This window comes from Lygodium microphyllum, chromosome 11, assembly GCF_053477565.2.
Source record: "Lygodium microphyllum isolate KBCC chromosome 11, Lygodium_microphyllum_v1.1.10, whole genome shotgun sequence".
Taxonomy (NCBI): domain Eukaryota; kingdom Viridiplantae; phylum Streptophyta; class Polypodiopsida; order Schizaeales; family Lygodiaceae; genus Lygodium; species Lygodium microphyllum.
Window position 1 is genome coordinate 115,899,433 of NC_141145.1, and position 24,085 is coordinate 115,923,517.

The 24,085-nt window shown below is 42.1% G+C and overlaps 1 protein-coding gene across 2 annotated transcripts in view; it reads right to left on the bottom strand.

The window, feature by feature from the left end:
• Nucleotides 1–706: 706 nt before the first annotated feature.
• Nucleotides 707–24,085, bottom strand: part of LOC148029265 (putative arabinosyltransferase ARAD1) — a 29,241-nt gene continuing 5,862 nt past the window's right edge. Inside the window, exons 3-4 of one of the 2 annotated variants that reach the window (XR_015692400.1) lie at nt 17,056–17,191; nt 1,252–1,386 (exon numbers count right to left, since the gene is read on the bottom strand). Coding sequence is in view for 1 of the 2 variants with exons in the window: in XM_087688035.1 (XP_087544161.1) it covers nt 1,261–1,386 (126 nt within the window). In the remaining variant the exon portion in view is untranslated. Of the gene's footprint in view, nt 1,387–17,055; nt 17,192–24,085 lie in introns of both variants that reach the window. The other variant, XM_087688035.1, reaches the window with a different exon arrangement.

Below are 24,085 nucleotides of genomic sequence, written 5' to 3' on the forward strand. Positions count from 1 at the left end.
TTGGGGGGGAAAGAGAGAGAAGAAAAAATATTAAAAGGAAAAAAGGAGAGAGAGAAGAAATTGATTGTTGAGCAAAGTTCACATAGCAACTTCGGTTGCCACTTTGTGGCAAAACGGCCGAACATCACATGCACAAAACACTAGTATAACATTATTAACACACATATATGTAATTAACATTATATATAATATTACATATAGCATAATTAACATTATGATACATAATAGACATCTATATAATTTAGTTAATATTAATAACATTAAAATGTATCATGTATAGCATTATTAACGTTAATATATGACACTAATATACTTATTATATTATATAATATTGATGTTAACTATATTATTAGAATGCTGTTAACATATGTAATCAACAATAATATAATAAGCATTAATATAAGCGTGCCTTCGATGGGAGCACACCAAACGAAATGCCACGGGAATCAAACACGGAGCACCCACTCCTTTACTACACAAAACAACTTGGGTGTTTGTCTTGTCATAGTGGGCACAAGACATTACAATCAGTGTTCATATGTACCCTGACAAGACAAAAATCACTTGGCCATTGACCACTTTTGAAAAAGTTTGGAGTGTCTTGGCAATATCTCATCGGTTATCCCTGCTATCACCATCCATTTAATTATAGAACCTAATAACAAGAATGAGTGAACCTACTTAAGATGTAGCAAGTAGCACTTATATTTCCAATGCCGAAATTCATACACTACGTAGTATGTTTTTCAATTTCACGAAACTTAACTGAACCAAGAACCAAAATACATGGCCTACACCAGTTTACAAACAAACATCTGGAAATCTTCAGAACATTTTCACAAACTTTGGACATAAGACATGTAAAACCTTTACAATTATTGTTTACATACCAAATCAGCTCAATTTGGAGGTTTGCAAGAGGAACCCAGTGGGGATAGCCAGGTTCAGAGGAACTTCATTTGCCTTCTTGTCAAAATTTGCCAATGGAATCCACCATATGGAACTATGGACAGTTTGATGCTTTTCCTCTTTTCCTAAAGATGCATATTAGAAGCATGGGACTCATTCAAAAATGAGTCCTACTTTGAAGACAAGGCCATTAGTCATCAAGACCTGATTCAGATGTTTTATTAGTTACACATTCCCTTTGCAAATTGCTATGATCAGAACCTCTCATTTGCTTCAAATCAACATGAAGCCTGTGTTGACAGGGATGAAGATGCCCGTGCTTTTAAGTAGAGTTCAAGACAACGGTGCTTTTTATTCTGCCACAGCACGTCTATCCCGATGAATCATGGTGCGCACTCGTGGAAGCTTGCTAGCTATGGCACGCCATATTTGATCAACAGCTCCATTTGATTCCTCATATTCGAAATATCTTCTTACCTACACATTCCACAGTAGTATCTATTCAAACACTGAATGTAAAGAGAAGCTTTCATGGATAGGTACAAGGCACACATATATTCATTTTCCAAGCCCAATTCAAACAATGTTTGGCAATTTCCACACACAGACTACACACCTTATTTACAACAGCATCACGAAGTAACATCATCTACTCCAAGAACTCATGTAAAATTCGACTCCCCATACGGTAACTAATGGGTAGAGAAAGGTGGGCCAGGATTTGACATACTATCTTCTAGATCTGCAAGATAAGTTTTTACCTCCTATTTACGTGCAATCATCTCCCTACCTTACCCAGACATGCCACAATGCAGAAGGTACAAAAGACCAATACTAGGGCAATACTATTGGTCACATCACACCATACTTGAGTTTGTTCTGCTATCCTTTTCTGATGCTTTGTCAATGAAGAAAGAGCAATGAATAATTACCTTTCATGTATTCTTTCAAAATCATAAAAGTTACCTATCTACTGTTTTATATGCCCATCATTCCACTTAAACTACAGAATCAAAACAAGGAAAAAGGATGCTTGTATTCGAACATATGAATTATTGCTGGCAGCACATACAGTGTCAAAAGATGGCGTACTAGCGAGACAGTAGGGTTTGCGGGGAGGAACACGGAGTGAACTCCGCAAACATGGAGAAGAGAAGAGAAGAGAGAAGAAACTCTGATGAATGGAATGATGAAGACCTGAATCATGGAGTGAATGTGATATAAAGGACCAAGGGTGCCATAGCACAAGGAAGATGATGAAGACAGCCATGAACCACAAACCACAATGTCCTCCTGAAAGGGTGTGAGGGTAGTGGAGAGGCTGGAGAGAAGAGGTGACGGACTGAATGAATAAGTTGTAAGGAATGAATGAGAGAGTGGCCTATAAATAGGCATAGCCAGTCTAGGATGCCGCCCCTTTTTGGGACTGCAAACCCTAAACGCAAAACGCAAAAACACAAACTGTGGGTGAAGGGTGAAGGGTGAAGGGTGAAAGGTGAAGGGTTTCTCAACACCCCCTCTCAGGCCCAAAAAGGGGAACAAGAGAAGAGGGAGATGGAGATGCAATGTGACATGCTGAAGAATGCTCATCCAACAGGTGCCACTTGGACAATGTCCCTCGTGGAAAAATTGTTCACTTGCCCAAGTGCCCTAGTACAAAGATGATGAAAACATGCAATGCATAGGAGGAATGTCGAACATTGTGTGGTGCCGAGAACCATAAGGATATGCCCGTACTCGATCTCGGGAGGTGGCTCCATGCTGACCAAGTGACCAAGGCAAGAAGAGAAGAGGAGGAAGAAGATGTAGAGGATCCCTAAGATCCAAGATTTCCACTAGAAAGGGGACCTGTAGTAAAGACTAGTAGACAAAGTGAATTGGAAAACCCGAAAACACAACCTCGAGAGAGAAGCCACTAGCTCCGTGCATCCATGCTGGAAGGAATACGAAGGCCTCGTCACCAAGTCGCGGCTAAACCTCTGAGGTCCCGATCTAGGTGGTACCTGAAGATCTTGCGTATCAAGAGAAGAGATAACTGATCAAAGACAGCCACCCCAAGAAAGTAGAGGATGGGTGAAAAACTTCATGTGGAGTGGGTTCCCCCTCTGAGGTGGGAGGTGGAGAGGCCCCCGCTGAAGTCGAAGAAAAAGTAGATGCCCCCTCTAAGGGCAAAGAAATAACATCCCCCTCTAAAGTAGATAGAAAATCCAAAAACTCATGAATCACGAACTTCGAAATGTCTGATGACGAAGGAAGTGCCACCGGTCGTGTTGAAGAAGGTATCTGGGGTACCAAAGATCTCCCAGAGGTAGCCTCTCGAACCTGAGTAGTCGAGGGTGGGAAAGGGTGGGGCTCAGAATGAGCGAGGTAGCCAACAGTCGCTATCTCTCAGTGGAGCAGACTAGGTAGCCGAAGAAGAGGAAGAAGTCGAGCAGCCACTATCTCTCAAAGGAGCAGACTGACGAGGAGACGGTATCAAACAATCACTATCTCTCAATGGAACGGACTGTAAATCCGTAGGTTGTGAAAGCCACTGTACCTGAATGGGAGAAGACTGCCGCTAGTATTGCCACAATCTCCATGAGGTCATAGCGCCAAGCGATCGTCCATGTGCTCGAAAGGACTTAGTGCACATCGGATGCGTCTTATTGCCTTGAGCATAATACTCTGATAGCCGATGTAGAATGATCTCAGTGGCCCAGAAAGGAGACGTGGCACAAGGGGTGCTTGGTGGAAGACGCATATACTCCGGGGGGGGGGGTGGGGAGCAAAGGTCGAAGTCGGCAAGCATCAGTGGTGTGTCTGGTGATGCCACAGTAGAAGCACCTAGTAGTCTGGACATCTATTGGTAAAGAAGTCTGGACCCAGTATGCCTTGCTGAAGAAGGAAAAGGTCAGCCACCATGAACCACGAACCTCAATGTCCGCCTCAAGGAGTGTGAGGGCAGTGTGAAGCACGAACCGCAATGTCTACCTCAAGGGGTGGGAAGGCAGTGGAAGGGCTGGAAGTGAGCTGCTAGTGGGAGGAGGATGTGACCAGCAGTAAGAGGTTGCAACCAATAGAAAAACGCAAATGAAAAGAGAGAAAGACTAAAAACGCAGACAAGACAGCTTGCAGGAGAGAGAAAGACTAAAAATGCAGGCAGCAAGACTGTGATGACGTGGCAGGATGTACGGCAACAGGTCTGCACAAGAACAACAGTCGCTTGGCTGGAATCAGCTCCAAACTGCATAAAGAGGGTTGGAAATCAGGCGCCAACTGATGGAGACAGCAATGGACAGCTTCAGCTGAGATGTCCTCCGCGAACGGGGTGTGGGTAGCAAGCAGAAACACTTGAAATCTACAAAAACGAGATTTTGATGCAACGGAAGAAGAAGAGAAGTGGATACCAAACCCACCACCGGTCTTTGCTTTCACTGGAGTGGAGGATCTTCATTGCTACTCTGATACCATGTCAAAAGTTGACGTACCAGCGAGACAGTAGGGTTTGCGAGGAAGAACACGGAGTGAACTCAGTAAACATGGAGAAGAGAAGAAAAGAGAGAAGAAACTCTGATGAATGGAATGATGAAGACCTGAATCATGGAGTGAATGTGATACAAGGAACCAAGGATGCCATAGCACAAGAAAGATTATAAAGACAACCACGAACCACGAACTGCAATGTCCTCCTGAAGGGGTGTGAGGGTAGTGGAGAGGCTGGAGAGAAGAGGTGACAGACTGAATGAATCAGCCGTAAGAAATGAATGAGAGAGTGGCCTATAAATAGGCATAGTCAGTCTAGGATGGCGTCCTTTTTTGGGGCTGCAAACCTTAAACGCAAACCCTAAACGCAAAACGCAGAAACACAAACTGCGGGTGAAGGGTGAAGGGTTTCTCAACATACAGTTCATGGGCATGGCTTATACCTCATAATTTATGGAAAACTGGATAGAACTGTTGGGTGAAGGTCTTTGTGGATTACAATTTGTTGCTTATGGGAAATGTAGATGTTGCATGCAGGGCCTTGTACATAGCTTGAAGATTTGGGTGACACATGGTGATTAGCTGACTATTGACAGTGATTAAAGGTAACTACGTGGCTTATCACATCCAACTTGATAGGTCAGTCGACCTAAGAGCCACAAAACATACATCTAAAACCAAATTTGGCTGAGTTTCATAACTACAAAGTAAATTCAGGGCTGATTTATTACTGTAAATTTTTTGTTTTTCTGCAAATAAAAGCATCTGAAAACCAGAGTATGCTTAACATTTCAACAATCCCCAACAAATACATTATCAACAGAGACAAATAGCTTCAGTAGTGTTCCCCAGAAACCTCACATATAATGATACTCCCAGCTTGGCATTGACATGTGTTCTTGATATTTATCAAGATTGAAACATATCTTCTACTCATTTGAGATGTCAGTTGAACAGCAAATCATGCAAGTAACAGATCCAGCAGCAACCAAAAAAACAAGTGAAAGAGAATTCATATGACAAGATGGTTCATCATCCCTCAAGACTCCATTTCAGTAAAATTTTGGCTTTCCAAACTCAGCCCTCAATAGGCCAACCTAGTACAACTACTCAGAAATCTGCAGTGCTCAAATACCTGTTACTAGCTCTTCTCACCAACAGAGACCAAGAACACCATATCTGAACAAACCAGTTATAATTCCTGCCCGACACTGGATCTTGCGAGAAAAACCCTATTTTACAAAAATCTATCGCAACAGGTCTCTCTAGATGCCACAAACCACAAAATAGATCAATGTTTCCTGACTGACTGCTGCTGTTCAATACCAATAATCTCTAGCCATCCTTGTTAAGAAGTCCTTCAACATGCAGAAAATGAAGGGAAGGTCTGTGGCTGCCTACTGCTGAGTTTTGCTGCCTATGACCTGCTGCCATCATCTCCAACTGACTTGTTGCTCTTGCTACCCTCAGGAGGTCTGCCCATACCTGCATTGTCAACCCCAAGAGGCTTACTGACATTGTTTCCAACCTTGGTGGACTGCTATTGCAGTGAGCTAGGTGCATCTTAAGGCATGGCACACTCTGAAAGTTGTTTCTGGCAGCCCCAACTCCTCCATCAGCTCACCTGTCCCTAGTGCTCGAGACACAAGGGCTTGCAGCCTCTTTGTATCATTCATCATCTCTATACATGCTTCAAATTATATGATTGTTTCATGCACCCCGTGTTTCTCTAGTGCCCGTAGCATTTTCTTATATGCTATCAAATCCGGGTGCTCTTGACTAACATTTGAGCCTTGATTCAAACAGCTTGGGATTCTTAAGCACAACATAACATTTTCCAAAGATGTCTTATCCTTCCTCACCAAAGCACTCCCCCTCAAAGCCTCTGCACTGACCCTACTCTCAACCCTTCAGGCTCTAAGGGATCTTACGCTAAAGAAGGTGCATTGCACATTAAACCTTAATTAGCTCATTTAACCAGCCCCAAAACTCCAACTTAATGCCAGAAGAGTTTATATGTCCCATAAGCAAACTACCACACTTTGGTTGGTTCCTCATTTATAAATAGATGGTGTGTGCATAATAATTTGGTATCCCTTGTCATTCAGTTCTAGCTTGCCCCACTCAATCTACACCATCATGTGGCTGCCAGCATCTTTGTTTGCTACTACCACTCCTTCCCAGCTATTATCATGGTGATCTACAGCTGCCACCCAGCTCTTCTAGAGGCTTCTACAGGCTGTGTTTCATCCCAGCTGCTGGCGACTAGTTCCATTGCTCCGCAACCTTTAAGCTGCTACGTTTTGCTAATTTCAGCCATCGCCAACCTGCCTGTTGAACAACTGCCTTGGCTGCTGCAGCTCTTAGCAGCTTGTTCCCAGCTACTGTCTTACTCATCTATCCATGTGGACAGCTGTGTTTTCAGGCCTGATCAATTGTTTGCACTTGGACAACTCCTAGAGGACACAATTGCTCTGACGCTTAGCTGTATGTTGCATTTCGGCTGCTTGCTCACTTTTCTAGCATATCTCAGCTCCAACTGGTGGTTTCAGCACTCCAAATCCGTCTCCCATGGATGTCACACTGCAACACCTCCCTTAGCCTACTCCCACAAGAGCCATGGGCTGTTGAAGAGCTCTGCCTTTGAGCATTGCATACAGATGTTCATTTACATTCAACTTTCATTTAGCTTACAACATAGTATCTTCTTCTCTATTTGCATTTTTGCAGTTTTGCGTTTTCATGTAAGTTATTGTGTTTTAGTCGTATTCGTACATTTTGTTTTTTCTCAATGTAAACCCTAACGGATGTTCACATGGTATCAAAGTTGGTGCTTTTCTAAAGAGTATCTCGCAACTATCTTGGAGGCTTGGTTTGTGTAAAATACAAGAACAATGCTTAACCAACTTACAATGTCCGAGTCAACTTCTTCTTGGGAAGCTATGGTGTCTTCTCAAGTTTCTCCTTCATTGAAGGCCCCAAGAAGGCATTATGCTCTTGATGAAGAGGACAATGCATCATCTCCTTCCACAAATATAATGTAGATATATCGGACACGGAATTCACAACAGTACTTGCAAAAAAGAGGGGCCAATGAAACCCTTGGCTAGATTATCATCAATATATCTTTGTAGTTCTACCAATTCATCTTGAGATAGCTTATGGATTGGTCCGAAGGGTGATTGAGCTCCCTCTTGCAACTTGATGACACAATCATAAGGATGCTTAAGAAGCGTATTTTCTTTCTTCTTATCAAGTACACCTTGATAATCATGATATTGGAGTAGGAGAGCTTGGCATTTACAGGTTGCTAGGCTTTCCTCCCAACAAGGCATGTTTGTTGTCCTCCTTCGCCCCAATTCTATACAACCACAAAAGAATATTCCCAAAATATTTTGTCCTGATTCTAATGGATTAATTGATAGCTCATCTGGAAGAGCTCATCCTTCCTTCGATTTGGATCAAAAAGTAGCTCATTTGCATACTGAAGTCCAAAGTTATACCAATTTTTTTGACACATGGTCTGTTTGGACAGCACTTAGACAGCATGCAAAAATGGCAAGGAATAAGCAAAAAAACAACACAAATGAGATTCTTCAACAACAAATCAAAAATCAAGAGACACAATCACTGAACCATAGCATGAGAAAAAAGATTCTCAAAAATATGGGATGTATAGTACCTTAAATACTACTCTAAATAACCATGAGACTAGACATTCAATTAGGCATATGGAGCTTGTTTCAAAATTGGATAAGTGGTTGTTTCCATTGGCAAAGCATATATTAGAAAACTAGGATTTTTCTTAGCTCCTCTCATAAATACCAATGCCCCAACATAAGTTAGTCTTGCATTCTCTTTTAGTAAATTGTGTTAGTCTTGGTTCAATTTTTTGAGTTCTCCTATTGATATTGGGATTGTGTAGTTTAAGCCAAGGTAGACCAATGATAACTAGATTGCTTGGACAACATATGATATTAAATGCTATTTGTTACAAAGCCTCTCAATATTACTTTTATAGAATGAGTTTCTTACCTGGCATCATCTAAAGCAAGAGAACGGCCATCTATGACTTCTACAAAAACTGCGCTAGATTTCTCCACGATTGTGATACTATACTATCTAGCAAACTTCTCATCCATGAAATGTGCAAAGGCTCCAAGTCCAAAAGTGCTTTATCATCTAGTTATCAATATGGCATATAAACTCTTACTAACAATATTAAACTTGCAGTAGCATGTTGGGATAAAGGCCCTCCGTGTATAGTACATACATTATTTAGTTGTAAATGTGAATGCACCCTTATGTGCCCTAAGTATAAATACATTTTATTCTGTGTACCAACAAATTGTTAATACACTCAAATCTAATCATACTCTCTCTCCCTCTCTCTTTCCATCACTCTCACTCGAACTGCTGCTCACCCCTCCAACTGAGCTCCAACAACTGGTATCAAAGCACAAGTTGTACACGCTTCTCAAGACCACAAGCATTAGTCGGCAGCTACATCTCAAAAAGGCAGGGCTAAAAAGAAAAATGCAAATGTAAGACGGAGAAATAGAAGCAAGAGCAAAGGAAAGGAAAAGAGTAACATTACTTGCTATCACTGTGGTCGGAAGGGCCACAAGAAGCCTAATTGTAGGTATTACAAGAAGGAACAAGAGAGAAAGAAGAATACAGGAGACAAAAGGAAGAAAGAGGATAAGACAGATGTATCTGAGACAGCCAAAGGCAAGGAAAAGGCCAATGTGACCTCCAACGTAATCATAGAGGAACTTTCGAATACAGAGACTGATGTATTATGTGCAGTTGATTATGATGCCCTTGTATGTCACATGTAGGATCTGCAAATTACCAAGGCTGATGTGATTGATGCACTTTTGTTAGTTGATGGTATCACTCAGACTTGGATTGTAGACTCTGGTGCCTCTTTCCATGTAACTCCTTGCTTAGAGTGTTTTGCTATGTTCAATGCAAGCAGTTATGAAAGGTGTAACTTGGAAATAACCATGCTTGCAGCATTGATGGGATTGGCACTATACACTTGTCTTTAGATAATGGACAAGAGCTTGTGTTGAAAGATGTCAGATATGTGCCTGGCATCAAAAAGAGTTTACTATCCGTTGGTCAGCTTGACTTGCATGGTTACACTACACTGTTTGGTGGTGGTTTGTGGAAAGCGAAAAAGGGTTCCATGCTGATTGCAAAAGGAACCAAGAAGGGCACTTTGTATTGTTTGCATTGTAAAGCTTAGAATGGCAAGTTTCTTGCAGTAGCTGAAATTAGGTGTCATTTGGAGTTGTGGCATAAGAGATTAGGCCATATGAGCTAGAAAGCACTTGATGTCCTTACCTCTTTGAAGAGGATTGATGGAAAAGGCTCTTAGCTTGACTTTTGTAATGAGTGTCACTTTGGAAAGCAAATAAAAAATACATTTTACTTTGGTGTCTCTCATGAGTCCAATGTCTTGAACTTAGTGCATTATGATGTATATAGTATGCCCATGAAATCGTTGGGTGGTACTGCATATACTGTCTCCTTTATTGACGATTGTTTCAGAAAGATTTGGGTTTACCTGTTGAAAAAGAAAAGTAAAGTATTTGCAGTTTTTAAAACTTTTCATGCATTTGTGACCACTCAGATATGTAGAAAGCTGAAATGCTTAAGAACTGATAATGGAGGTAAGTTCACATCTACTGAATTCAAGTCCTTTTGTGACTTGTATGGAATTAAGAGGGAGCTTATAGCTCCTTACAACCCTTCTTCAAATGGGATGGCTGAAAGATATAATAGGACTTTATGTGAAAGAGTGCGATGCATGCTGTCCACTGCTAATCTCCCTCGTGAATTTTGGGGAGAGGCACTCAAAACTGCGGTTCACATTTGCAACCACTCTCCAAACAGGTCCTTAAATAATAGCATACCTGAGGAGGTTTGGTCTGGCAAATCGGCCTCATATGACCATTTACGCATATTTGGCTATGATGCTTTTGTGCATGTTCGAGATGAGCTGAGAAACAAACTTGACCCAAAATCCACCAAAGGCATTTTCATGGGCTATGGTGATGAGAGTGAATTTGGCTACAAAGTGCAGTTACCTCAGCCCAAGAAAATTATTCACAGTCGTAATGTTGTATTTAATGAGCCAAATTTGTTGAAAGGTACTTTAGCCTCTAATAAAGATATAAAAAAGGTCAAATTTCGAAATTTGCAGCCACCTATTACTTCAAATGATGAGCCTCATGGTGTTGTACCACAAGCTGAAACTAATGATCAGCCAGTTATTTTTGAGCGAGATGATGATGGACAGCAAATAGAAGCATAAGGAGGTCATGGACAGCAAGATAGACTTGTTCGTTATGAAATTGCAAGTGCTGGTAATGAAAATGAAGGTACTGTACAACATGAACAGCATGCTGAAAATGGCTTACAGCAGCCAATAAATGTTGAAAATGACATACCTCCAAAGTAGACCCAATTTCTGAAAATGTAGATCATTGGGTACGCAGGTCTACATGCATAAGAAGGCAGCCACATAGATATGACCCTTCCTTGCATTATGTGATGCTTACAGATGAGGATGAGCCTCTTACATACAAAGAGGCCAAGTCATACGAATTCAGTAGTAAGTGGGAGCTAGTTATGTAGGAAGAGATTAAATCTTTGTATGCTAATAATACTTGGGATCTTGTGTCGTTGCCCAAAGGAAGAAAGCCTCTCCCAAACAAATGGGTTTACTAAGTAAAGATAGTTGATGGGAAACCCAAGTACAAGGCAAGGCTGGTTGCTAAAGGGTATGCACAGAAAGAAGGGATTCACTTCCAAGAGGTCTTCTCACCTGTTGTGAAGATGACCACTCTATGTGTGCTTTTTGCTCATTGCTGTATTGGACTTAGAGCTGTAACAAATGGATGTGAAAACAGCTTTTTTGCATGGTGACATTGAAACAGCCCGAGGGCTTTGTAGTTCCTAGAAAAGAGCAGATGGTATGTAAACTAAACCGCAGCCTATATGGGTTGAAGCAAGCACCACGGCAGTGGTACAAAAATTTTGACACTTTTATGCTATCTCATGGGTTTACACGCAGCCATGCAGAACATTGTTTGTACATGTAAAAGAATACAGATGGCAGCCCCATCATGCTTGTTTTGTATGTGGATGATATGTTGCTAGCTGGGAAAAGAAAGACTAGATTGGAAGCTCTCAAAAATCAGCTGAAATCAGCCTTCTTCATGAAAGATTTGAGGAATAGAAAGACTAGCTTGGATGCTCTCAAAAATCAGCTGAAATCAACCTTCTTCACGAAAGATTTAAGGAATGCGTAGCATATTTTGGGCATGAGGATTCCCAAAGATAGAATGCAGAAATTGTTGTTTTTATCTCAAGAAAAGTACATTGAAAGGGTACTGGACAGATTTAACATGGCTGAAGCTAAGCCTTTTGGGGTACCCTTACCTCCTTATCTTAAGCTTAATAAAGCCAACAGCCCAAAAGATGACGTGGAAGCCAATGCTATGAAGGGATTCCCTTATACATCAGCTTGTGGCTCTCTTATGTATGCTATGGTTGCTACTCGTCCAAACATTGCTCATGCAGTGGGAGTTGTTAGCAAGTTTATGTCAAATCCTGGCAAAACACATTGGGAAGATATCAAGTGTATTCTTCAATACCTAAAGGGTACACAAAGAAAGTGTATTTGCTATGGGCAGGGTGCACTTAGTTTGCGGGTTATTATGATGCAGACATGGTAGGTGACTTGGGCACTCGTAGGTCCACTAGCGGGTATGTCTTTACAATTGCTGGTGGGGTCGTTTCTTGGTGTTCCAGGTTGCAGAACATCGTAGTACTAAGTACTACTAAAGCTGAATACATATCAGCTACTACTGAAGCTTCTAAGGAAGCTATATGGTTGAGCAGACTTGCAAAGGATCTCGGCATGTCTATGGGTACTGCAGTATTGGGATGTGATGGTCAGAGTGCTCTGTATCTGGCTAAGAATGCCATGTATCATTCACGCACAAAGTATATAGATGTGCGATATCACTTTATCAGACAGATTCTGAAAGATGGTCTAATCACATTGACCAAGATCAAAACACAAGACAACCCTGCAAATGTTCTCACTAAAAGTCTAAGCAAAGCTCAACATGAGCATTGCATACGACTAATAGGAGTTGGTTAGAGGTTCACTTTGGACCTTTAAGTGGGAGGTTGTTGGGATAAAGGCCCTCTGTGTATAGTACATACATTATTTAGTTGTGCATGTGAATGCACCCTTATGTGCCCCAACTATAAATACATTTTATTCTTTGTGTACCAAAAGATTGTTGGTACACTCAAATCTAATCGTACTCTCTCTCCCTCTCTCTTTCCGTCACTCTCACTCCTCGAACTGCTACTCACCCCTCCAGCTGAGCTCCAACATAGCCTCAGCAACAAGGAGGGGCCTTCTAAGATTTCTTGATTTTCCTCCAGCCACATGGCCCCTACTGTAGCCGAGTATCCATGTTTTCCGAAAATAAGGGCATACTAGAGCTTCGTACTTGCAACCTCTTGTTAGAGCAATGTTAAGTAATATGCATAAGTCCTTTACAATACAACCATAATCCTTGAGAGTGTCATCGTTGCTTTTCTTGACCTAACAATGGCTTGAATCGGACCAAATCAATCCTACATATGCTCGATATTGGTTTCTTGTCTTCCTTAAGAGATCATTGTTGTTCTGGCATCTAGACTTGATGAAGCCCTATAACGCTTCTCTTAACATCTCTCAAATATCCAATTATCACATTTTATTACTTGAAAAAATGAAGTCACTTAAAGTGCAACCTTTGACATTATCAATAAAAGATCTTTCACATCATCATACAATTTTCAAAAAAAAATACTAATAAATTAATCCTCATACCAAGTCAAATCACAAGTGAGTTGCTAGAATTCAAATGCATAAGCTAATACTTGTCTACATCCTTAACATAGACTTCTTATTTTGGTCTCGACAACTCTAGCTCTGTTAGTGTCTCCGAAGGTAGCTAAGAATTCTCAAATAAAAGCTTTGAGATCATCAAGTAGAGGAGATTCCTTCTCAAGGAAGAGTGCAAGCCAAGAGAAGGTTGTATCTGAGAGGAGTGTACTCATAAAAGCCCTACTTAAGAAGCATCATTAGGATAGCGCTCAAGTCACATGTGAATGAGCAACTATACCTACTGCAAAAAACCTCAACCTTTGATCTTGTTTCATCCAACTTTTCACATAAGCTAATCTTTGGCTCCTTCCTACAGCTAGGAGGGAGGCTACAAAATGTCAAAAGGCCTTCTTCATGTAGACTTGCCTCTCAGAGTTCTTGGAGTTTATTTTAAAGGTCTCACTAATATAAGTATTGCATAAATAATACTAATGTAAGCAACAATGCAAGCCCTCTTCTAGAACCTTTGAAACAATTATCTAGAACATTCTTAGATTCTAGAACTTTTTCAAATCTTCTAGAAGTTTCTAGAAGATACTAGGCTTTTTGTATCCATGACACCCTCTCAGAGTTATTGGAGTTTATTTTAAAGGTCTCACTAATATAAGTATTGCATAAATAACACTAATGTAAGCAACAATGCAAGCCCTAAACAATTATCTAGAACATTCTTAGATTCTAGAACTTTTTCAAATCTTCTAGAAGTTTCAAGAAGATACTAGGCTTTTTGTATCCATGACACCCGCATACACACATGAACCACGTATACATTTTTTTATGCATGGTGCACGGCACTTCGATGCAAATTCCAAGTGGATTGTGTTGGGAATAAAGGCCCTCGTGCCTTTTAATGTGCTCGAGTGTGAACACGCCCTTAGCACTTGTACTTACACATATATATCTATCTAAAAACCTAAAGCGGTACACTCGTCATTGTACCCACAAATTATGCACACTCTCTACTTTGCTCTCTCTCACTCTCTGTCTCACTATGTGTAACCAACACTGACTGTCTCAATCTTTGTGCCTCTCGGTCACTACAAACTGGTATCAAAGCTGCGGTTAAGGCCTTCGCACTTCTCGGAGTTCGTGCAGGTCAACAGGTCACGTTTCTGTTAGGCGACAGTTCTAGGGTGCATGCGTAGGTTAAAAATGTCATTTCTGGACAGACGATAGATCGTTTTCTGACCTAGCAGGCGAAGCGACTGCAGCTAGCATACGATTAGCGGGCAACTAGCAGGAAGCGACCAAGCTGGTGACGGGGTAAGCAACATGAACGAAAAGCTGGTGACGAGCTGGTGATGGGGCAAGCAACAAACATAGACGACGACCAAGACGACTTGTAACAGCTGCGCGACAGGACCAGGGGCTTCTGCGAGATGAATGACAGGTTCCTCTGCGCAACGGGATTGCAGATCTTTTGCATAACGGGGGTCTGGCTTCTTTCGAGAAGGTCAATGGCCTATTTTTTAATTTACTTCTTATTTTCTCACCCCTTTACCGGGGGGTTCACACCTACAAAGCACAGAGTGCAAATCTGTGTCTTGAAATTTGGGGGTTTTCCCAAATTTGTTGAAAATCAAACTGATAAGACACTCAAGTGTCTTCGCTCTGACAATGGTGGGGAATATGTGTCCAAGGCCTTTCAGGCATTTTGCAACAGCAAAAGAATCAAGAGGAAACTCATTGCCCCTCATAATCCACCCCAAAATGGAGTTGCAGAGCGTATGAATCGGACCATACAGGATAAGGTCCGTACGGTGCTGTCTCATGCTGCATTACCCCATGGTTTTTGGGCAGAGGCTATTATGACAGTCGTACACTTAATTAATCGGTCACCCAACAGGTCTTTTGGGGGGGGGGGGGAAGGGGGGTTCCCCAAGAAGCGTGGTCGGCGGGCAAGCCACCTTTCTAGCCATGGACAAGTCCAAGCAAAGTCTCACAAGCTGAAATTCAAACATCCATAGTAGCCAACAAGGAAACCAAGATTCCAACTTGTATGCCAACCATATGGGCACAACACACGGAAGATATCAGCATGGACAAAAGCAAACACTCCTCCATGCTCAACCCAAGAAGAAAAGGTTTATGAGAGGGAATTGTGTAGGTACACACCACAATGGCTGCTAGAGACTCCAGGACTGCATATCAAGAGGCAACAGCCTGCTTTATTTATATCTTTCTTCTTCCCTTCTTGAGTTGTACAACCAATTCTTCACAAAAAAAACATGAAAACCCAATAGCTAACTCAATCCTTAGTCTATGGCACTCTATGCATGTGATTCTGCTCCTTCCAGTTGCCACTGCAGCAATCAATCCAAAAGATAGTCACAAGTGAAGCCTGAAGGTCATTTTTGGACTTGAAGATCCTAGGGATGGTAGCTTCTTTCCATCCCACATCCCATTCCATGTGACTACGTAATCGAACTGCTTTCCACTTACTTTGCACACAGACTATCTCCTCCTTGCGTTTGGCACAAGATGATTGGAGGCCGGAGCTCCATGTATCTCTCATAGACTACAATTCATGCTAGATATTAGATACAGCCCAATCATAGGCGACTGCTATTATTGATGTATAGATAAATTCCCTAAAACAGCATTTAGACTATGATTGCTTGACCTTGCTGATTTCTGCACACATTAGTGATAATACTCAAAGGATGCATCGCTTCTAGTCATCAACAGATACTAACCTGGAACCATTACCAGCTGAGCATCAACGTTTCATAGAAGCCGTCTCGTAAATCGAAGAAATACTGAAAGGGGTGCCAGCCCAATCTGAAACATTATTAGATTATGTTGGACCTGAATAACAATCAGGTTTGCCAATGTTACATGCAAAAGCATGGCAAGCCATACAGGGTCCCCCTGGTGAGCCTACTCAAGTTTGATTAGCACAATTGCAACAACCAAACTGGTATGAGAGAGCATAGGCTTCAAGAGAGTACTCAGAACACTGTACGAGTCCCAACACCAATTGAAGCCCCCAATCCCAAAGGAGCATTTTCCTTCCTTTACCAGAGCTAAAGAACTGGATGCAATCACTGGAGCAGCCAGTCCACTGGAGTGGACGCCAAACGAAATGCAGAGTCTTTGAGCTCGAGAAGTGTTGCACACAACAAAACCATGGCATGGGAAGGCCTGGGACTGATGGGATGATCATGCAACCACTAACACGATGGCAACAAGGCTGGCTGGTGCAAAATGCAGCAGTGGCAACAATGTTGGCAATGACTCTCACAAGAACTTGCACAGAAATAAATGCCCCAAGCTCTATCATGGGAATTGCACAAACTGGCAATGAAATCTGGCTCAAACAGCAGGCAATAGGAAACACAGCTGGCAGCAACCTGGGTGGAATGGCTGGCTATGAAGTGTAATGCACCTAGGTACCACCCACCTACTCATATGCCAGGCAGGTGATGGGATTGGTAGAGGCAGATGATGTGACCAAGGGAGCATGCAAAAAATAGATCATGCAAGAGGCAAGAAGTATCATAGGAGCACTGTCGGAGCGTTTGGGGTCGAAAGTCTACCGCGGGGGTAAGAGACAGCAGGGTGAAGGGAGATTCAAGGAGAGGAGTAAACAAAAGAGAAGGGGTTAAAGAAATAGAAGATGTAAAAGAATACTCACAAAGTTGAAGCCTATCACTTTATTTTTGCATTATGAGAAGACGAATCTCTTGTAGACAAAAACATGCATAAAACAATACCTTCCTCTATGCTGCTCAGACCGCCAATTTGATGCTTCCATTGGCTCCGAAAGCGGGATAAAATACCAGGACACCTGACCAGAATTCTGCTAGATCACTCCTCCTTCATCTCCCACTTCAGAGTGTTGTTCACTACCTGAAAACAGTGATCACACGTCCTACGATTTCGTCAATCCTTCTTTTTGCATAAAATCCTCTCAAAATGGCTAAAAGCTATCTAGTTTCTTTTACATGTCATCCTATTCTAAAAGTTGTCTACAGTTCTTGGATTTTTACAAGAGATAATATCTAAAATATCAAAAATTGGTTAAACTTGTCTAAAAATCTAATATTTTTGAACCATCCACACTAAGGACATTGACACTAATGTCTAAAATGGCATTGGCTCTCTAGATCAATAAGAAAGCCGCACTCCAGAGTTTTTCACACTGTGACCGCATAGCGGCACAACATCCACCCCCTCCTAACCTGCACATCCTCTAGCATGTGCCATAGTCTTACAAACCTGCAGTGTCAGAAGAAGTATCTTCTACCATGTCAATGTCTTCATCTTCTACCTCTTCTTCTTCCATATTCTCATGTTCATGCTCAGTATCCACCAACTCCTTCAACTCACATGTTGAAGACTCCCTACATTTAAAAAGCTTGATACGTTTTCCAGCCCCACTGGAATCCTTAGGGCCGTCTCATCCATCTCATTTAATGCATAGGTAGCATTATCAAAAACAAACCTTACCACATATGGACCAAACCACCGCTTTGCCATCTTCTGACTGGCACTATGCTGACTTTCCAAGCTCCTGTCATAAACCAACACCCAGTCCCCTTCTTGTATAGCTCGTGGTCGAAGTCTGTATCACTTGTCAAACCCCTCTTGTTTTTTATCCTTGTAGTCTTCAGCTTTTTCAAGGCTCTCTCAATGTCTTCAAGCCTTCTTTCTAAATGTCTAATGCGTAGGACCAGCAACTCTTCTCTATTCAAACCCTCTTCCCACGGTAGAACACTCCAAGTAGCAATAGTCTCCTCAATAGGCATGATTGGCTATTGTCCATACATTAATTTAGCAAGCATATACCCTGTAATTGCACTATGTGAAACCAGCCTTCCTTCTTGGAATGGGTGGTGATAACCTGATTTAAGAGTTAATTACAGTAATAAATAAATGCACATAAAACGAAATACACACTTTACCATGATATTCTTAGACAGTAAACTCCTTGTTGGCCCCAAAACCGGCGTCCCTTGCGGTACTTCTTTAGCTTTCATTCAATTGGAAGGAGTACAACTTGAGATTCTTCTATCTCCTCCTGCTAACCAATTGCTCTTGCTGTCATAAATGACCAGCAAGCCTTTTGGGTCATTTGCCCCTTGATTCACCCAGGACTTCTTCTCCAATTTGACCCTTGGCTGGCCAAATGCTGCCCCAAATCAATTAGGAATGGGTTGGCTCCTGAAATCCCTTGATAATCTTCAATTATCAGCTGTTGATTTCAATCCCTTGAGCCTTCAATCTCTGGCATGAATCCCAAGGTGGTTGCTAAACCCTAATTTCTACTGTAAATTAAGGTTAACTGCAGAAATTACAGATCAGCCCACCAAAAATGGCTGAAATCTCCTCCAAATGGCTGAGAATTGCTGAGAATGGCTGAGCATAGGCCGAAGGAGATGAGAGAATGCTGTAGAGAGAGAAAATTCTGAGATGTGTTGCGAAGAACTGATCAAAATCAGCTGCTGCCCTGCTGTATCAACCCCAAACGGATGCACCAACAACAATAGGAGCATCAAAGATTGTGATCTTCAAGAGAAAGTGCATCAGCAGTAATTGCAAGCTTCCCAAGGTCAAGAATATGCAATCTCCATCACCAAAATGGTCTCCAATGGCTGGGAATTGGCCCCAAAAGCTGGCAGCAACAGTCCAACACCTTTTTCCAACAGCCCCAAAATGAAAAAACAAGATTTCCCTCTCCCTTCAGCCCTATTTAGCCTTTCCTCCACTTGCATGTGAAAGTTTTGCCAAGTGGCAGCTTTCTTAATCCATTATCAGCAATTTCCAGCCATTTAATTAATTTTCAGAATTAATTAATTCTGAAAATTAATTCAGCCCTTAATCCATGCCCAAAAAATTGACCTTGCCCATCCAAAAATTAATTGACTAGGCCATTTGCAACCCAAAGTGGTCCCTTGCATTAATTGACCCTTGGACAAGCATTAATCCATTAATTAATGGCTAGTCCCTAGTGTCACCGCTGACACTTAATGGCCAATTAATGGTCCTAGGGGCAAACTGACACCAAAATTCACCTAGAATCTAACAAGTGTAACTTGTTACTGTAGGGCAAGTTTAGGCACGGAGATCGAGGTAGACAGTCGTTGCACGCTGTGAGAGAGAGAGAGAAAGAGAGAGAGTGCCAGAGAGCAGAGTAAAGAGTGAACACGTTTTTCGGTACAATGACGAGTGTACCACTTTAGGTTTTTAGATAGATATATGTATGAAAGTACAATATGCTAAGGGTGTGTTCACACCCGTGCACATATAAAAGGCACGATGGCCCTTTACTCCCAACAACCTCCCACCTAAAGGCAACATGCCTTAAGGGGAGAAAAGAATCAGCTAAGTCTAGGTATGTACAAAGCTGAAATAAACATATCTATCCAACTCCCATCATCTATCGACAATGAGCAAACCGCTCTGCTGGAAGACCCTTCATGAGAAGGTCTGCAGGATTATCATCTGTATGCACTTTGATAAGCTCAATGCTCTTGCTGTCAAGTACATCTCTAATGAAGTGGTACTTCACTTGTATGTGCTTTGTCTTTGCATGAAAGACAAGATTCCGTGCTAGTATGATAGCACTCTGACTATCACAATGGAGAACAGGTAACTCTGTGATGCCAAGCTCTCCCACCAGACGTGAAAGCCATAAAGCCTCCTTGCATGCCTCAGTGGCGGCTATATACTCTGCCTCTGTAGTAGACAATGCAACACACTTTTGTAGCCTGGAGATCCAAGAGACTGCTCCTCCTGTGAAAGTAAACACATACCTATAAGTAGACTTCCTGCAGTCCGCATGATCAGCATAGTCTGCATCCGTAAAGCCAACAACAAATGCCTTCTGTTTTCCAAAGCAGATGTACAACTCCTTCGTGCCTTTGAGGTATCTCATAATACCTTTCACTACATCCTGACGGTTTTTACCAGGGGTTGCCATGTATCTGCTAACCACTCCCACTACAAAAGCAATGTCAAGGCGTGTAGCAACCATAGCATACATCAAACTGCCAACAGCTGAAGCATATGGTATCTTGGCCATTTTAGCCTTCTCATCATCAGATGTAGGACTGTCCTCTGCACTGAGTTTCACATATGGAGGTAATGGAACCCCAATTGTTTTCCCCCCCTCCATATTGAAACGCTGCAAAACTTTGGAGATATACTCCTACTGAGATAGATAGAGTAAGCCTTTAGATCTATCTCTGAGTATTCGCATGCCAAGAATGTGATTTGCATCACCTAGATCCTTCATGTCAAAGCTGCCATGAAGACTTTGCTTCAACAAATCCAAGGCATGAGTATCCCTGCCAGCAATCAGCATGTCATCTACATACAAGACCAAGATAATCAGGCTGCCATCTACTGCCTTTTTGGTGTACAAGTAGTCATCACCTTGACTTCTATGAAAGCCTTGGGACTGCATGAATATATCAAACTTATGATACCATTCTCTTGGTGCTTGTTTCAGCCCATACAAACTCCTTTTGAGTTTACATACCATTTTTTATTTCCCTTGTTCAACAAACCCTTCAGGCTGCTGCATATAGATGTCTTCATGCAGATCACCATGTAAAAATGTAGTCTTTACATCCATCTGTATAAGCTCCATATCCTCAACTGCAACCAAGCCCAAAATGGTTCTCAATGTAGTCATCTTGACTACAAGAGAGAAAATCTCATCAAAGTCAATTCCATGCTCTTGCTTGTACCCCTTTGCAACCAATCTTGCTTTGTACTTGGGTGAGGAACCAGAAGTGGCCTTCATTTTGTAAACCCATTTGCATGGAAGGGTTTTCTGCCCTTTAGGCAACTGCACCAAGTCCCAAGTGCCATTTTTTTCAAGAGATTCCATCTCTGACAGCATGGCTTTATACAATTTCTTGCTGTCATGTCTATCCATTGCTTACTTGAAGCAAGACGGTTCACCACAGTCTGTCAACATGACATACTCAGCCACATTAATTGCACCAGGAACAAATCTGTCAGGTTGTCTAGTAGCCCTACACGATCTCCTAACCCAATGGTCATTGTTTGCTGGCTGTTCCTGCAAATTTCCATTTTCAGCATGCTGTCCTGGCATTTCAACCAGCAAATCAGCATTAACAGCTTGATGTCCTAGCTGTTCCTGCACATGTAATGGCTCATTTTCATGGGCAATAGCTGGCTGATCATTTCCAGCATCATTTCCTGCATTAACAGGTTCATTTACAGCAGGTATTTGCTGCTGTACAGCGAGCACATTTTGCTGTCCAAAAGGTATTTCTTCCCGGAATACAACCCTACTGACCTCCTCAGTCTTTTCGGGCTGTTTGTGCATGCGATCTTCCCGGAAGATAACGTCATTGCTGCGTACTACTTTCCTTTTCTCGGGATCCCATAATTTATACCCCATTTCACCCTCGTCACCATATCCTAGGAAAATGCATTTACAGGACTTTGGCTTAAGTTTGCTGCGTTTTTCTTTACGAATGTGCACAAAAGTCTCGCAGCCAAACACTTTCAGATGAGCATATGAAGGTGGCTTGCCCGACCACGCTTCTTGGAGAACTCCCCTTCCCCCCCCCTCCCCCCCAAAGACCTATTTGGTGACCGATTAATCAAGTGAGCGGCTGTCATAACAGCCTCTGCCCAAAAGGAGCGACTAGAGCGATTGGTGGTCCCAAATTCAACAAACGAAGAGTTTACTACAATGGCCTTGCACCACAACTCTCTACCAACTATCAAAGAGAGGGCTAGCATGGTTTAGATGTCCCAATCACCAAGTTCACATGAAGTGGGAATCCTTTAGGCATTCTTCAACACTTTATCCCCACAAACTACAAATTCTAGCAAGTGAAGGAGTGGGAGCCCTTTAGGTAGAAACATGAGGAGGATGTGGACCATTTCTTCACTCACTTCACCAAATTCTTATTGATGTGTCCCTTTTACCTATTGACGATGATATCATTTCCAAGTTTATGGACAAGATGCACACCGCCATTTTGGCCAATGTGGAGGCACAACAACCAAATTCTTTGGAGTGGGCCAATGTGGAGGCATGGCAACCAGATTCTTTGGAGCATGTCATGGAATTGGCTACTACCTATAAGAAGCAAGAGAAACGCAAGAATAGGGGTCAATCTAACCAATCCGTGGCTACGAAAGCCAAAGAGAAGGGCAAGTCCACAAGTAATGGGATAGATATTTCCAAGAAGGCAGCCGCTCGAGAGGAGCAAAAGTAGCTAAAGGAAGAGAATAAGTGTTCCACCTGCAAGCTAGCATATTGCTAAGATTCACCCTAAGAACCCTAACTCAAAGGACGAAACTCCCAAAGTGGGAGTCAAGATCGTGGAGATAGCCACATCTGTCTGTCGTGGATTGTACCCCCAAAGATAGCACCCTTGGGAGATGTGAATTATTTTTCCTTGGGATTTCATGATCTTATGCTCATGCAAGTGATGGTCATGAGCCATCCAACACTTTGCTCGATGGATGGGGAAGCATCTAAGAATTCAATCCAAGATAAGTTTATCAATAAGTATCATCTCCACATGATACCCATTAGTGTGGCTCAACTCGTGGAGTAGGCCCTTTTGGCCTAAGAAGAAGACAAAAGCTGAGAAATACCACTTAAGAGAGCAAGTGGAGGATATACTTATCCATATAGAATATTTGAAGGTTTGGGATACTTTGAAGGTGGCTCCTCTCCTCAACGCCTACTTGATTTTAGGGCAGCCATGGCTCTATAACCATGTGGGCTTGGTGGATCATGACTCGCAATCTGCCCTTATTTGGGGTGGGACTTGGCAAGTGGTGAAGACCTTGCATGGCACTCTTGCACCCTTGGCAGCTCAAGCTTAGCAAGTGGCAATTATTTCTTATCTCCAGGCGAAGCAGGTAGTTTGCAAGGGTGGTGGCCATGCTATGATGGTGTATGTGCAAGAGCTTGAGAAGGAGTTTTCTTCTTCTTCTTCGCAACAAGGAGATGTGGATGAGATGGTCTTGACATTACTATGGGAATCTGATTCTCTTTTCTTGGATGAATTACCTTGAGAGTTGCCCCCATCACCACCAAAGGATATTGAGATTTTTAGGATTCAAGCAGTTCCCAAAGCAAAACCTTCCTTCAAGGCATCCTACTAGATGAGCAAGGAGGAGTCTCAAGAAGCTTCCGACATGGATTAATGACCTTGTAGAGTAGGGACTGATTTGGATCAGCTCTAGCCCATTTGGTACTCCTGTTTTGTTGGTCAAAAAGTAGGATGGGAGCTTGCATCTATGTGTGGATTACAAGGCACTCAATAAGCTCACCATCAAAAACAAGGATCCCTTGTCATGGATAGATGAGTCATTGGATCAGCTAGCAAGCTTGGTGATTTTCAGCAAGCTGGATTTGAAGTTTGGCTATCATCAAATTCGTACTACTCTAAAAATATATTCCAAAGACAACATTTCGGACTCCATTTGGATTGTTCGAGGTTGTGGCGCCTCATTTTGGACCGACCAATACACCTGCTTACTTTTCTAGAGTCATGGCTCAAATGTTGCAATCTCTTCTAAAGGAGAGAGTTACTATTTTCCTCAATCATATTTTGGACTATAGTAAGTCTCAAGAGGAGCATTATGATCATTTGTAGAGGGACCTACAATTTTTGCAAAAAAAATAATTTTTTTAAATCAGAATAAGTGTGAAGTGTGAATTCTCTATGTTGTCAGTCTCTTATTTAGGGCACATCAATCCGCAAGGGTGATTTCAATGGATGGTCAAAATAATCATGG